This window comes from Chironomus tepperi, unplaced genomic scaffold, assembly GCF_022539635.2.
Source record: "Chironomus tepperi strain 1889 unplaced genomic scaffold, CSIRO-AGI_Ctep_v1 contig_310, whole genome shotgun sequence".
In the NCBI taxonomy this organism is placed as follows: Eukaryota; Metazoa; Arthropoda; class Insecta; order Diptera; family Chironomidae; genus Chironomus; species Chironomus tepperi.
In genome coordinates this window covers 259,223-275,689 of record NW_027226432.1, presented here as the reverse complement: position 1 = coordinate 275,689, position 16,467 = coordinate 259,223, and the positions used below count along the sequence as shown (strand labels likewise).

At 31.0% G+C, this 16,467-nt stretch overlaps 3 protein-coding genes across 4 annotated transcripts; 2 read left to right on the top strand and 1 right to left on the bottom strand.

The window, feature by feature from the left end:
• Positions 1 to 511: 511 nt before the first annotated feature.
• LOC139092899 (uncharacterized) lies at positions 512 to 7,597 on the top strand. Its single transcript, XM_070643470.1, has 7 exons — positions 512 to 682; positions 5,428 to 5,837; positions 5,900 to 5,933; positions 6,083 to 6,355; positions 6,416 to 6,677; positions 6,744 to 6,943; positions 7,255 to 7,597. Exons 1-7 carry the CDS (start codon positions 632 to 634, stop codon positions 7,348 to 7,350), a joined length of 1,326 nt encoding a protein of 441 aa, XP_070499571.1. The 5' UTR covers positions 512 to 631; the 3' UTR covers positions 7,351 to 7,597.
• A 382-nt stretch (positions 7,598 to 7,979) lies between these two features.
• RpL31 (ribosomal protein L31) lies at positions 7,980 to 8,965 on the bottom strand. Of its 2 annotated transcripts, none has more exons than XM_070643471.1 (3): positions 8,902 to 8,965; positions 8,294 to 8,523; positions 7,980 to 8,235 (listed from the first exon to the last, which is right to left on the bottom strand). In XM_070643471.1, exons 2-3 carry the CDS (start codon positions 8,515 to 8,517, stop codon positions 8,088 to 8,090), a joined length of 372 nt encoding a protein of 123 aa, XP_070499572.1. In that variant the 5' UTR covers positions 8,518 to 8,523; positions 8,902 to 8,965; the 3' UTR covers positions 7,980 to 8,087. The 2 variants fall into 2 exon arrangements, with proteins under 2 accessions (XP_070499572.1, XP_070499573.1); XM_070643472.1 differs by having other exon boundaries at positions 8,898 to 8,950.
• A 45-nt stretch (positions 8,966 to 9,010) lies between these two features.
• On the top strand, positions 9,011 to 16,296 carry PTP-ER (Protein tyrosine phosphatase-ERK/Enhancer of Ras1). Its single transcript, XM_070643469.1, has 4 exons — positions 9,011 to 9,075; positions 9,276 to 9,371; positions 9,501 to 13,395; positions 13,567 to 16,296. The coding sequence occupies exons 3-4, from the start codon at positions 9,541 to 9,543 to the stop codon at positions 14,440 to 14,442; spliced, it is 4,731 nt and encodes a 1,576-aa protein (XP_070499570.1). The 5' UTR covers positions 9,011 to 9,075; positions 9,276 to 9,371; positions 9,501 to 9,540; the 3' UTR covers positions 14,443 to 16,296.
• Positions 16,297 to 16,467: the final 171 nt, after the last annotated feature.

The following is a 16,467-nucleotide window of genomic DNA, read 5'->3' as shown; positions in this document are numbered from 1 at the left end:
CCACTATGTAGATGCACTAGATGTGGGAATCTTCAATCATGTCTTACTCTTCTTAATCCTTTATTAATCAGTAAAGCAAAGTTAGTTCTCTAAAAATCTCAATTCTATAATTGACGTTATTTGTGAACGACTTGTTATCAAAAAGAGGTTGATAGGTAATTTTAGTATAAAAACTTGAGATCAAGTACAAGCACTAGGCAAGATTTATGCAAATGTGAGCCAAGTTCATTGCGAAAAAAGAAGTAAAATAAGTACAAACATATCAAAATTCAATTGCAGAAAATTATAAAGATGTGAACTTTCACCGAAAAGAAATAAAACAGCATAAGAATTGTAAATAAAAGCAATTTTGAGTGTGTGTAACTCAAATATACTCAACGAAAAAACATTGTTATATAAAGTGAAAATAGTTTTTCATCATCATCACTGTGCACTAAATGTCATTCATCATCGTCGGATAATTTTGACGCTTATCAGAGTTGAAAGTTTTACCAAAAAAAGCGAAAAAGAAGAGCCAACGAACTCACATAGTGACTTTAATTTTAGTGATTTTATTAGATTTCGCTTCCTCTGTCTGTGACACAAAGTGAAACTTTTCATCTAGAAAATTCAAATAAACAACATTAAAAATATGCTGAGGCTCAATTTGATTATGAACGCATCGGTCTTGGTAGCTGTTACGGTAAGTGATTCATTCTTTTATGAACAAGTTTTTGGATATTGATATTGACTGGATGATTATGCTCTATAAATTAATTATAAGCAAATCCAATCAGAATCAGTATTCCCCTTCCCGCTCCCTGATTAGATCCAATATAGATCACTAAATATTCAAACAAGATAACTTAGATCAGTGGTGGACAACCTTTGATGTTTAGCGACTCATCTTATTGATTAGCCTAGATCAAAACTGCACACAACATACGGTTTATAGCATTTCCTAGTGTGCCACGGCACACAGGTTACCCACCACTGCTTCAGTTAAAGAAAAATGCAAAATTATGTCAAGACCTTGCTAACCAATAAACGGTGCTCAGTTATTATCTTAAAACTCATGCGTGCAATCATGCCGAGATATTGAGCGCCACTATATTTTCATCTCTTTTATCTCGAGCATTCTCATTGTGCTTTATATTTTCTTTCTTATTTATCCATATCCATGAACGGGTTTTTCTGATTCTGTTTTTCAAAGCATTTTTTTAGCAAACGAAGATTGCACGAAAGAATTTCGCTTTGTTTGATTGATTGACTGAGTGAGTAAAATCGTGAATGATTGGAACTCTAGGCATGCATGTTTGATTTCTTTTTAGACTTCAATCATGTCATCAATAGACACGTGATGATGTTGATCATGATATCTCATTACACTCTTGAGATGTCTTGTCAATCGACATTGTTAGTAACGTTTCAATTACAAAGTCATTAAAAAGGTAGCTTGGGAATGATGGGAATTAAGTGGATCTTGTCATCATTAGATTTTTCATTAATTAAGACTTGAGATTGTAGGTTTATGGAGTATTTGTCATAACGTTCATTTGAGATTTGAATAATATTTATGGAACATAGTTGAAACCCCCTTTTTTATACAAAAGTTCAATCTGGTTTTGAACTTCGAAGAATAAACATTGCGAATTTGAATTACAATCCTTATGGAGATCTTAATTACAATTACAGCGATTAGATGTTGTTTAATGATCAGATAAAGACTATTTTAATCAAATATCATAACTTCAATCAATCACTAATCAACTTAATATCAAAAATTATCTCCTAAAAGCAGCAAACTTCCAAAACAACAATCCAAATGTTGATCACCCATTTAAACTCTATAAATGCTTAAATCGCCGAAATTATAAAATCTAGGTCCATCATCATACAGATTAAAATAATGAAAAAATAACAGAAACTCTTACCAGATTAAATGATTCAGTAGCTTAATTTCAACAAATTAACATTTGTCCATTACTGCTAAAATGTAATCAATTTTAAGACTTGCACATTATGCGAAATTAAATATTCGATTACAATCTTTAATTACCGTAAAAATGCGCTCTTATCATCCACATGTCCACTTTCTTAACTGTTCATTTTCATTTCATTTCTCTTTGCTGCAAATTTTGCTCGAGCATTTTTCATTCCATTACCATCCGAGAATGTTGCGTCACGAATCTCCGGAAATTAAATTGTAAATTAATTAGTATAGTAATTAACAGAACATTTTCTCATTCTCAAAGCTGTTCTGAATTCTCACTCATATTCGGTTCTTTATACATCGCACTTTGCTAACGATCGGGGCTTTATATAATTAAAGTAAAAGTGAAAGCATTATTGCATTATGGATGGGGTTGTCTTTGAGTGACGTCTGACTTGGGATTTAGAAGGACCTCAATGAAAAAATTATGGTCTGTCATCTAAATTCTAAATTTTGACTATGCCAACGTCTCTACTCGTTGTCTTCCCTTCGGTTCCATTCGAATTTCTAAGTTTTCATCTCCGTTTAGACATCATTAATGAACGACCTCCATGTGTGTATGAATAACTTCGCCCCAGGCATTAAAAAAATCCAAAAAACTCTTCAACCATTTTAACGTGTTAATTCTCAGCACTTGCTCAATATTTATTAAGATATTGAATATATCCAAACATATTGGATAATTTTAGCTCCGTTCGATTTTGAAAATAAATGGGTTAATTTCATTTAATTATAATGTTTACTGATGTGTCTGGATGAGGTTTTTTGATGAATTTAGAACGATGATGTTAGACTGGCTTGTACATCATGTACTTTGTGGTAGTTCATTTATTTCTGCATGAATTTATTAATTTATTGCCGTTAGACACGATCTTTAAAGCCTCAAAAAATATTCTGCTATTGATTTTATTACATCCAATCGATTCCTATTCAAATTAAACAATTTGGCATAGAAACTGTGGAAGCGTGACCATACCTAGCATCACCAAACAGTATTCTCTTTTGTTAGACGTCTGATTAGCTTTTCTTTTTTGTGATTTTTAATCGTTCCTTTCTTGAGATCATGAAGTATTGACGATTGACTGTTAGTAAACCTCATCATTGTTCTTGATTTCATCAACAATCACTGCCAATTAAATGTAGATAGGTGTAATAATAGAAAAGAATTAGACAATGAGAAGATTACAAGATTTTAACGTTATTGGGTTAAACTGCACATTTTCAATGTTTTTGTGGTCACTTTTTTCTTCTTCAGAATGTTCAGACATTCTCATTATTCCTCTTGTGCTTCTTAATGAAATGATTTTGGAATTAAGTCACTCAATTTACTCAATAATCTTGATCCGTTATTGAACTGCATAGTGCCCGCAAAAATTCCATATTTCCTTCGATTTGAAGTTATTAATTTCCACGTAGCTCAATTTTTTGAGGCTGTTTACGGAAGTTGATTTTATTGGAAATATTTCGATATTGTTTGTGTAAATAAAGCACCTGATCTGATTCAATTCAAACATAATTAATCAATTTTGCATGCTCCAAATTTTCGTCTTCATTTCTATCCATCAATTTTCAATATTTCACTGTGGAAATTGCCTATTCTGATCAAGTCACATGTGGATCAAAGCTGCAGATACATATCATTAGATTAATAAGTGAAAAGTGAGCTGATGTGCATATCGGAAGTAAAGAAAAGAACAAGCAGTGATCGAAAAGCAGAAAAAGAGAAGTTTAAGTCATAAAACTTTATGGAAATATTACTTTTGCTTGTTGCTGCTGCTGCTGCTCTCCAAAAATATGAAACATAAAATTGTAGCGGAATTATTGTAGCAAGACGAAAGGCACAAATTTAATACGATGTTAGGTTTACATTCAAGTACAAAACTTTACATTATTATTGTATTTATGCTCTGCGTTTCATGCCAAATGTAAAGTTCGTGCGCCTCTAAAGTCTACTCAGCTAAAATATCAAACAATTTTCGGGTTAATTTAATGCATTTCTCTGTCATATGATCTTCTTGTTCTTACTTCCTATGCGAGACTTCTTTTGACCTACATTTTCATTTTCATTATCATTGCCGTGGGAAATTCTCTCACTAGAATAATTTTTGGGAGATAATTTGATAGCACAAAATCTCATCAGCATAATCTTCGTTTTATATGAATGACTTATGGAAGAATTTAATTTTCTCTTGTCCATTGTGGACAATGGACATGGATGATAAAGAAGAACAAACGAAGTTAATTTATTGTGCGAATTTTCGCAGTAATTATTTGTGATATTTTAATTTAAATGAGTAGGCAATTGTTCATATTATGACAGTTTAAGATGGGAATCATGGCATGATACTGTCTTTTAGATTGAAGTGATGGATATTAAGCTAGAGATAGTTGTAAAGTGATTGCTTTAGGCTAATTTTTAATGGAAATAAAACTAATGTTAAGTAGCTATTTTGGCCACTGGATCTAACGTGAAGTAAATGATAAAAATGGTTAATATTGACTAAGACAAAGGTTCAATTCCTAGGAAAATTAAAGCTCAATTGTAAGATGTTCCAACTTGTGGTTAAATTTTTTTTGTTTTTAAACGTTTTTTTGCTTATATTTTTCTCGACTTAACATCCAGCTATACCATCAATCAACAAAGCTAAATGATTAATCACTCACATGATGTGTGTGCTACCTCCATTCACTTTCTTCCAGTTATTCCTCATATAATTTAAATTATCTTTACATTTTCTAATTATCTAGAAATTTTACATGAAAATTTTTGACGCTCGCTCATTTTCACTGACCACGATGTGTTATGGTTGGCACCAAAATGTTATCTTAATTTATCTCACCAAAAGTAATGAAATCCAGCCCGAAAAACTTTTACTAAATCATCCAATAAAAAAATACGAAAATAAAAAGTTGAAATCATCGAAAGTTCATAATTGGAACTCGATAATCTCATATACAGTATGATTACATGTCTCGTGCACTGCATAGATATAAAATGAAGCAATTACCTTTGATGACAAATACGCAAGACCCATTGAACCAGATTCTTTTGTATATTTAATTTACAATAAAGCGGAATTACTTCTGTTCAAAGCCTACTACGCTATACAAAAAGAAACAAAATTGTTAATAGAATAAAAAGTAGATTAAACAATTTTTACTTGATATCTACTGTAATTCACTTATTATTTTGTTATGAAAGTCAGTAAAAATAGTAATTTTGTTCTCACAGTTTAAATGTTTAATTTTCAACAAGCACGGGCTCATTAATTTTCCTCTTGTGCGCGATCTAATTTTATGATAATGTTGTCTACTGAGGTCTTTAATAAATCAATCCACAACAGCTACAACAATTGCGATAATTTTACTTCTCTCTAGCATTTACTTTCTATCTTCTATCCATTATGATAAATTATTTATTTAATAAAGAATTTCTTTTATTTTCTTTCCGTCAGCTTTTAATACCGTCAATAATTGCACAAGATTATGATGTGTCGGACATCCAGTGCTCATTCTCATCACAAGGTTCAGCGTTAGGTGACATGATTACAGCTAAACTTAAAAAGCCAATTGGATTTAAAGGACATCCATTGTTTGCTGATGATCGAAGTGTAAATCCTGAGAATGACTACTCGTGTACGATCAAACCTGACCGAGCTGACGTCACGGAATTAAATTATGAACTTAAAATTACCGACTTTTCACGTTGTGGTGTGCTTAAGCGAAATGGCTTTGTGCATGTGAGAATTTGGTTCCCACAATTTCCCGGTGTTGTGATGCAATCGGATCAAGAATTAATTATTATGTGCAAGCCACCGGAGCCGACTGTAATTCAAAATAAGGCAGCTGGTTTTGCAGGCAGTTTGTAAGTGGAATATTTAATTATTTATGTTCTTAGTGCATGATACTTTCTTGTTTTGTTGACAGTCCACATGGTGCGAGAGTATCTGGCGTTGTTGAGGTGAGATTCTTTGTCTTTTAAGTCTTATTAAATTATTTTGACAGTTAAATTTAAATTCAAATTCCATGTTCAAATTTTCCCGCCCTTTTCATTTCAAAATCCATTAAAATAACGGATTTTAATTAATAAAATTTTTAATTATCATACAGGAAACACCTGGCAGACTTGAATATGAAGTTGCACTTTACAAAGAAGCACCACCGCTAGGCAGAATATCAGGTCAACAGCAACAACCACAAACGCCAACTCATGGACATCCGCAATTGTTTCCAAAAAATGGCACAAGTTTAACAGCAAATAATGAAGTTCCCGTAGATCAAGCAGTTCCAATTGGTACAAAATTACAGTTAAGAGCAAGAATCAGTATTCAAAGTGTATGGAAATATGTTAAACTTATGGAAGTGACTGTTTCACCGGATCCTGTAAGTCTACATTCTGACACTTCTGGTTTCATTAGCAATCAATCAATTTCTTTCAATTAGGATGATCCGCATGCTATTGGAGCAGTTACTTTAGTACGCGATGGATGTCGAAATCGTGACTTTGCATCAATCATTCCACACCAACCAGCACGTTATCGTGACAGGCCAAATGAAGTTTTCTTAGATTTTGAGGCATTTCTTTTAAGTTCTATGAAGGAACGATCAACACTTTGGATACATTCGCAAATTAAAGCCTGCATGGATGCTCAAGACTGTCAACCAGATTATTGCTTAGATTTATTCGATCAGAGTGGAAGTAAAAGTGAGTTTCATGGCTTTAATGAACATATCCGTTAGTAATTGATCCACAAAAAATTTGTGTATTTAGGACATGGCCGAAAGAGAAGAAGCATTGACACCAATACAACAGATTACACGAGATTTAAGGAAAATCTACAGTATACAGTTTTAATGCCAGGCGAATTTGCGAATGGCGATATCAAATTCAATGAATCGCCAGAGCAGTGTCGTAATTTTGTGATGATTTCGGGTCTTCTAGCTGGTCTACTGGCATTATCGACGATAATTGTAAGTTTGAGTATGCAAATTGGCAATACCGTTTGATTTTTTTGGGTGCTGTCGATGATTGGGGATTATTGATAATTAATACTTAATTTTATTTGATGTTCCTGAATAATAAAGAGGGTAATTGGTAAATGTTATGAATGAACTGCTAACTAGCTGCAAAAAATTAAAATAATTAAAAATTCAAATTTTAAATCGAAGGATTTAAATTAAATTCCGAGATTTAAATCAATAGATCTAGCGCTGATTATCGTTCCTGAAAGAACCTACCTGTAAATAAACAACCTAATTCTATCTCCATATCTTATTAACAGACATGTGTACTCGCATCGAAGCTACAAACAGCTGGAAGAAAAACACTCGATGACTTTACGAGATCGGGATATGCAGGAAGAGCGACGATGCAGTAAATATTATTACTGTTTATCATGCTAGTTGTAGGAGCCGCTATTTTACATATAAGACTATTTATTTAAGTAGCAATTAATGTTAGACTTAACTTATTATTATTTATGTCATGGTAATGAGTCTTTATCATTCTCTAAGTGGTAATCGGATTAAACCGTTTAGCTTATCAATAAATGGCACTAGACTCATTGTTATGTAGGACAAATTTTCCTATTGATGCATTTTTGATGATTGTTTAGAATTTAGTTATTTCATGTAAGATTTATTAGTACTGGATTCAAGTATTTTGTGTAATATTGATGTTAAGGAAATGAACAAATAAAATCGAAGTTAATTTAATTAATAAATGTGTTGTGATTGCTACGATTGAACAATAAATTATTTTGCAGATTTTAACGGTTAAATAATTTTTGAAAATTTAACTGCCGAAAAGTAATCAAAGGAACCTGAGATTCAAATTTTTAAAAATTAACGAATTCTTTTAGTTTCAAACATGTAGGTAGCTAATGTGTATGGACATATTCAGAACTAGATGCTGCAAAATATTTCCACATGATTTTCCAATTCACAAACTATCTCCGAATCTACCTGCTATAAATTATCACTTTAGGTAATAATAAATCACTTTCACTTTGTTGTTTTTTTAGTTCTTGTAATATTTTATTGATGTAGATGGACAGTACATCTTGCTTTAAAAGATCAAACTTACAGTATATATATCGATGGAATTTTAAAATATTTAATCTTCTGATTCGACATTTTCTGTTTGAAGTTCTTTGAAGGATTCAACTGGAACATATGTGACCAATGTGTAGAGCTTGTTGGGTGAATCTTCATCATCATTACGGCGACGTGAGAGACGTACACGGACGCGGAAAGGTGGATTTCTAGAAAATTCATGGCCATAAGTAATGATCCAGAATAGAAATATTTAATATAACTCACCTAATACCGCGTGACCAAATAGCTTTGTTAAGACGTGTATCAATTCTAACATCCTTTGTTCCCATCTCTTTTTCAGCAAATTTACGGATGATCTTAACAGCTCTTGGTGAGCGTTTCTTGAATCCGACTGTATGGAGACGTTTGTTTAAATGGATTGTGCACTCGCGTGTCACAACCTCATTTATAGCTGATTTGGTTCGTTTTTCTGTTTTACTCTTGGCCATGTCTATCTAAAATGAATGGTAATACATGAATTAATGAATTTTTTGTTCCCTAACCTTCAAATAAAATAATTTTTATGTTGACATTCTCATATTGTGCAAGTTACAGAAACTTATTTGTGAGATTTAAGTGATGTAAGATTGATTACAGTATATAATGTACAGAACTCATGTTAATTAATAATCCTTAATAATTTTTCAACGATTATTGCAAAATATTTTTTGTAAACAATAATTATTGAAAATTTCACAAGTTTCGAGTCGTTTTCGGCCGTTTCTTCAGGTAAATTTAATTAATCACTGCCGTAACTTTATGTTATATCATAATAAATTGCACAAAAAGAGCGTAAACATTGTTTAATTAAATAAAATAATATTTTTACCAACCAAACGTGTAAAGTTTGTAGAGAAAAAAGAACGAGAAACTTTAAAGCCCCTTTTGGCGTAGGAATTATGTTGAGCCCTCTGATGAAAATTTTGTAGACATAATTTGTAGAGAAAATCGTGAAAATTTTGGATAGTTAAAAAAAATTATAATAAACCTATTTTAACTTATTTAGAGTAAGTTTCGAGACATATATTATGGATGAATATGTAAATAACATTAACATGATTGTGAATTAATCATTCAGTTAAACATTTATATCCAATTACGACGTAAAATTGCAAAAAAGAAAAGTGCCACTGCAGAGTGAAAAAAAAAATTTAATTTATATTTTTTTTCTGTTCTTTCTTCCTCGTTCTCATCACATTATTAACAGATTGACCGCTGACTATATCAAAAAGAATCAAAGAATACGCTTATAATGGATTATTATATATTTAAATGTAGTTTAAGTATCATTAATTTTAATGAGGTAATTTAACTTTAAATTTTTATTATTTTCTTTATTTTAAAATTAAGCAGGAAGACAGTCAACAATATATATTTTTTCTTTTCTTTCTCATTACATTTACTCAACTCGTCACAAACTCAATCATTTTAGATAAACAAAAGTTTTTTGCATTAAGAGAAGCGCTTTGACTATGGAATATTATAGAAATGTCCGTACATCCTCATCCCCACAACATAATAATATTAATAAACGCTTCTTTCGAACGGCAAACTTAATTCGAGAATATAAAAATTATCAATATTTCGAACGACGTTCAGATAATAGTTTAGATCATACGAAAAGGAATCTGAAAGGAACAAATGTGAATAGTGATATTATAAATCATCATCATAATAATATTATTGATGAGAATGCTAATGCTAATAATAATAATAATTTGATAACATATGAACATTTAAGTGAATCATCGTGGATTGAATTAGTCTTGCCATTCACAATATTGGCTATAACAATACTTGCAGTAATACTTATTGCTGTCATATTATTTATTTGGATACAAAAATATTATCGTGAGAAACGTGAAAAGAGCCAAATTGTTGATAATAAGATTCAATCAAAATTATATTGCACAAAGAAAAAGTGCGATAAAGTTAATAATAATAATCGTAATAAAATGAACAGTCGAAAGTGGTTGAAGGGGAAATCAAAGAAGATTGATAGTCAAATTGTCAATGATCTAGAACAGAAATTAGAGACAATTGAGTTTAAATCAACTCCACCGACATCGCCAAATTCACAAAAATTAACCGAAGATCAGCAACAACAAAGTGATGATGATGATGAGGAAACAGATCAACAATCTGAGATTAAAATTGATAAGGAATCGACAATTATACAATGTCCATTAGCAATAAGTGACATAAGTATTGCGAGCATAATTCAACCACCACAAACGACATCGTCATCACTTGCAGTAGCAACATCATCCTCAGAACAGGCAAATACATCATCATCATTGTCATTATTACAAGAGGAAGTACATTGCATACAGCCAAAAGAGGAACAAGCAACAAAAATTTACAAATCCATTGCAACATCACCTCCACCATTTAGTCCAACAACAATATTGCAACATTATGCATCGCAACATCAGAAATATGTGACACAAGGAACGCAAACATATTTTACAAAAGCTCCAAATAGTCCAAATAATTTATTGAGCTCATCGTTTGCCGTACTTCAAACACCCACGACATCATCATGCACATCAAATCCATTCATAATATCTCCATCATTTGATAATAAGGAAAATAAGGAACCATCATCAAAACTTCGCAATATTTGTCTCAATAAAACCATAAGTAGCTTTAAACATGATAATAGTGGTGTTAGTTGTGGTGGTGGAACAAGTAGTTCCGCATCCTCACCATCATCCGTCATCTCAACATCTCCAAAATTAACATCGACATCTCCAAAAGTTAACACAAATGTTCTACAGCAACAAAATTCTCCAATTAATACATTTGACTCACCTGGACGCTTTAATTTCTCACCGAAACTCGCAAATGCCCATACAAATACTGGAAGTCCACCAATATCAGTAACAACACAAAAAGTTGGTAATTATTTTCGATTTCCTGAAATTGAGACACCGCCTGTCATAAATATCGTAACTGATACAATCCAGCCACCGCGTAAATTATCGTGTCTCGAAAAGCAACATTCAACAAACATTTCAACTGATTTAACGGATGTGCCAATCATCACAAAAGCATTTGAGAATCTTAGTATGGAAAATATTAGTTGTAATAATGATAAGGAGAGTATAATATTAAAGATTGATGAAGTTGAGTCGCCGATTAATGAAGAGAAAATGTCATCAGTCTACAGCTGTAATACAAGATATAATAATTGTAATGATAATATTGTGAATAATAATAGTGAAAATACATTAACAATTCGACGTGCACGTCTAAAATCAATATCACTTGATTCAGATGGTGCACGATTAGTTGAAGAGAATCTCACAATGCCTGTGGAGGAGCTTGTTGAGATTGCATCATATAATAATAAGCAAATAAAAGATTCAGATATTGATGTCGCTGCAGCTAGTTGTGCCAACAATAATAATAATAATAATAATAATAATAATCGTTTTAATCCAAAGAATATTTATAATTTAACAATTAATCTTGACTTTCGAGACAGTTCATTGGACATAACTGAGAATAGTGACATAAATATGAATCAAGAATTTGATGATGATGACGATGACGATGACGATGATATTGATGATGACGATATCGGTAATGATGGAATGTGTCGTACGCCAACAATGAAATATTTTGTGAATAAGAAGGCAGTATCACTTGATTCACAAGAGAATCAACAGGATCATGAAAGAAATAATAAGCAACAGCAATTTCCCGGAAAAACAGCATCAAGTGAAACATTTAATTATTATTTTGGACAAAATAATAAAATGAATAGTTCAATATCGGTGCCATCAACGCCAAAGCATCTTACATCCAATAAACTTAAAATATCGACAAGTGAAGATAGGAATAGTACTAGTGCTACACAATCAATGTGTGGACGATATAATCGTAATAAATTGGGTAGCTTTGAAGAAGGTGCTGATAAACTTCGTGTGACCACAACAACTCAACATCATCAGCAACAATCGACATCCTATAAGACTAATTTGACTGCATCTATTCAAACACTTAATATAAGTTCAAGTAATTTAAAAACACTTCCGGAAATCATGAGTATAAATGATTTTGATGGAAATCAATCAACGGCAACAAATGTCCCACGAATTGGTCCACCATCGATTCCATCAACATCAAAAAGTGGCATTTTACAACGTCGTGGATCAAATCATAGTCTGACATTAAATTTAGATGGTAGTTGTGGTAATTTGACACGTGGATTAAGTTGTAGTAATTATAGTCTTGGTAATCTTCACGGATCACATTTAAATATTGCTGGATCAAATTATAATCTACAACAGCCAAATCATCGTGTTGTAACCGTCAAGAAGAATTTACTTCAACGTCGCGGATCCAATACGAGCTTAACATTAAATATTCAAGGATCTAATAATAATTTAAATCGTTTCAATAGTCACAGTTCACTTAACATAACTGGATCATCACAAAAGAAGGGATTATTGGAGAGACGAAACTCAAATGCAAGTCTCACACTTAACGTACATAATCGTGGATTATCAATAAGTAATTGTAATCTACGTGGATCAGAATGTAGTTTAAGTAGTGTCAATACAAATCAAATGGCTGAAATGATGATGTTGGAACAGGAGGCTGAACATCAAGAAGCCGAAAATGAGAAGGAAAAAGCTTCTGAGAAGTATGCACAGCGTAATCAACGAAAGTTTTTAAGTTCTGAAAATCTCCATAATATGCGATCATCGACAGGAATGTCAATGGCAAATACTCATCGACAACAAAGTCAACATCAAACGCCGTATGGTTCAATTGATAATTTAAAGCAGGCACAACCATATCATCATAATGAAAAAGTTCCAGTTATTAGCACAAAGCCATTAAGTCCACAAAGTACATCGGAAGACTTTAAGATTTATTTAGCAAATATTCAATTTCTACAAAGTGCTTCCAATGTCTTGGACGAAGAGCATTTAAAGACGCTTAATGAGTTGTTCCAAAAGTCTTATAAGAATCATCCAAAAGAGAATATCAGCACTTCTACCACCTTAATTCATCATCGACAATTTAATAATGATGATGTATTAAATAGTAAAATTGGAACTGATGGAACTACGCTTATCTCATTTGGAAGTGGTGCAACGACGTCACCTGACGAAGATCAGAAGCAACTACTCATTAAGCTTCATCAAGAGTTTTGGAACTTACCGACAAATTATCAAGAAAAGCCAATGGTATTTGGATCACAATCGAAAAATCGCTACAAAACAATTCTACCGAATGAGCATTCTCGTGTAATATTGCAAAAGGAGGATGGGGTATCGCAAGAGCCCTACATTAATGCCAATTTCATTAAGGTGAGATTTTGACGAAGTCGTTAAATTTTTGAAAGTTCAAAATTTTGAATTTTGAAAACCCGTTAAATTTAGGTTCAATTTTTAAATTTCTAAAAACCGTTAAATTTTTGAAATTTAAAAAGTCGTTGAAAATGCTTCAAAGTATATTAATGTTTTTAATTACTTTCACAGGGCCCAGACTATACGACAGATTGTTACATCGCAACACAAGGACCAATGCAGAATACAGTATATGAATTCTGGCTTATGGTCTTTCAAAACATCCAAAAGAAATCAAACGATGGAATACAAAAGATTGCAATGCTTACAGACTTTATCGAGAGTCAGCGACAAAAGTGTGCCGTTTATTTTCCAAAAGAGACAGGCAATTGTGAGATATTTACAAATTCTGGCTTACCGAGAGACGAAAATTTCATTCGTGATAATTTGGAGACAATTTTAAGTTCATTATCGAGTGAATGCAGAAAAAGCAACGAACGTGATGAAGTAAAACAATTGCCAAAGATTTCATTCAACTATTTTATAATTAAGAATATTGGATTAAAGCAAAAAAATGGTTATTCGATAAGGAAACTTGCATTAATTTATGGAAATTATGAGAACGAATCAATACAGCAATATACAGTTTATCATTATTGGTTTCCGGATTGGCCTGATCATCGTTCACCTCAAGATATTGATGTACTATTGGATATGAGCTTACACTTACTTGACGGCGATTGCACAAAAGATTTTACGAATAATAATGAAGTTACCGGCAATAATAATATTAATAGTAATAATAATAATAGTAAGAATCCATTACCAATAATTCACTGTTCAGCTGGAATTGGTAGAACGGGATGTTTGGCAGCAATTTTAAATGGACTCGGACAAATTCGTTCAAATAGTAATAATCCATTGACTGGTGAAGGTACATCGGTAGATATATTGGGAATTGTGTGCAATTTGAGACTACAACGTGGTGGTATGGTGCAAAATAGTGAGCAATATGAGCTCATTCATCGATCATTATGTCTCTATAAGCAAAAATTACGTAAGAACTAAATATCGATTGATTTAGTCCATCAACAGTCCTGAAGGGAAATAATATTCTTTTATTATATAATATGTATATTTGAATTACATTGAGATTTTTTAGAGAAAAAAAAAAAAAAACAGAATTACTATGGAAAGATGAATTAAATATTGTATATGTAAGAGTTCTGAAATTGCTCTTTAAATTAATTTCTCCTCACCTAACATAACACACGACATACATACATGCATTACACACATGAAATGTGATTTATATTTTTTTTTGTTTTTAACTATTTTTCTACCATGTTACAAAAAAACACTTTTGTTATCATTTTTGGTCTCTCCAATGTAAGCTTCCATGGATGGAATAAGATGGAAGAATTTTTTTTTTAAAAAAAGTTTATTGATTATACTTTTTGACTACATATAATAACTCTGTTTTTACATATAAAAAAGTTTATTGATAATGATAAAAAAGTTCAGAATTCAAAAATGTTTCGTGAAATTTATTGAGAATTTATTTGATAAAATGAATAAAAGTGGAAATTTTTAATAGAAATTAATTATTGATATGAACAAAAACATGGACACAAAAAAAATGATGCAGGAACTTGATGCTCACTCTTTGATAAGAAATTACTAAATTTTATTTTCCGAAAAATTGAAAATTTTGTTTAAAATTAACGGTCATTTAAAATTTGAATTGATTGATGAAATAACTGTCGTTTGAAACTTCAAATTTGATTAAAAACGGCCGTTAAAAATTTAAACTTAGATCAACACAAGTTCAAATTTAACGGTTTTGAGAGATTTAAATATTGTAGTAATTTGAAGGGAAAACAACTATGTTTTGCTATGCATTTGAAAAATAACCGTTAAATTCAAATTTTTGAAAACCGTTAAATTTTTTTGTTTTGATCAAAATTAACTTCAAATTGTTGTTCAACTCAAAATCATGTAAAAAAGTTTGCTAAATCCGAAAACCAAAGTTTATGTGAAAGTTAATGATCCCAAAAAAAAATCACGAAAAATTCGTCAAGTTTTTGCATCCGACAAAATTCCAGAAAACCTTTTTGACAAAAAAATAAATATATTTAACTAAGTACATAAACATGTATTAAGAATTCTCTATTCAATGAAAAAAAAAAAAAGTTTACCTTTATAAATGAAAAAGTTAATGAATTTATTTAAAAGAAAATTTAATTAAAGAACGTATTATCAGGGAAATTATTATCGTTTTAGAGAGTATTTTTGGGAAAATGATGCTTTTAAATTAACTTTAAATTATTTTATTGGTCAGTGATGCTGGAATAATATCTGAAAACCTCTAAAATTGATGGATTTAATTTTAATCCGTGGATTAAATTTTTAATCCTAGGATTTATTTTCTACTTTTCAATTTCCAATCCATCCAATTTATTTAAAAATCGAACAACTTATCCCTCCTTCCTCGAAAGTATAGCCAGTACTCATAAAGTCATTTATCAAGCTCTACTGATCATTTACATGAAAATTGCATCCCCAAAAATTTCGTCTTTGATTTTAGAAATTTTCATATTTGAGAAAAACAAAAAAGCTTTTTTTTATACAAATTGATTCATAAATGATGTTATTTTTTACTAATTAATAGATGAGAATTGTAATACACATACACACTTAACAAAATCTAATGCTTTAATCTTACCCCGACAATCGAAAGAAGAAAAAATTTCAGCATAAAAATTCGTGCTGACTTGAAGAAAATTTAAAGAAAAATTCATTTTCATTGTGGATTAGATATTTAAAATGAGATGAATTAATTAAATAATTATCATGACGATTTTTAATTTAAAAATTTTGTGTAATAATTTCATTTTAAATAACCGTGCTTAATATATTGATTATGAGGCATGAAAAAATTATATTAGTGAAATATGAATTACAAGTTTAAATTAAATGTAATAAAAAATATGATGTTGCATTTCCACAAAATAATCACAATTTTCCTTCATTTTTCCAAATTTCCAGCTATCCAAATTCTCAGTAGTTAAGAATTTAAAAATACTTTATAAA

Coding starts and splice junctions, on each gene's coding strand:
- PTP-ER (XM_070643469.1), top strand. CDS start 9,541: ATGGAATATTATAGAAATGTCCGTACATCCTCATCCCCACAACATAAT. Junction 13,396..13,566: donor TTAATGCCAATTTCATTAAG/GTGAGATTTTGA, acceptor TTACTTTCACAG/GGCCCAGACTATACGACAGA.
- LOC139092899 (XM_070643470.1), top strand. CDS start 632: ATGCTGAGGCTCAATTTGATTATGAACGCATCGGTCTTGGTAGCTGTT. Junction 683..5,427: donor CGGTCTTGGTAGCTGTTACG/GTAAGTGATTCA, acceptor TCTTTCCGTCAG/CTTTTAATACCGTCAATAAT. Junction 6,944..7,254: donor TGGCATTATCGACGATAATT/GTAAGTTTGAGT, acceptor TCTTATTAACAG/ACATGTGTACTCGCATCGAA.
- RpL31 (XM_070643471.1), bottom strand. CDS start 8,517: ATGGCCAAGAGTAAAACAGAAAAACGAACCAAATCAGCTATAAATGAG. Junction 8,236..8,293: donor ATTTGGTCACGCGGTATTAG/GTGAGTTATATT, acceptor TGAATTTTCTAG/AAATCCACCTTTCCGCGTCC.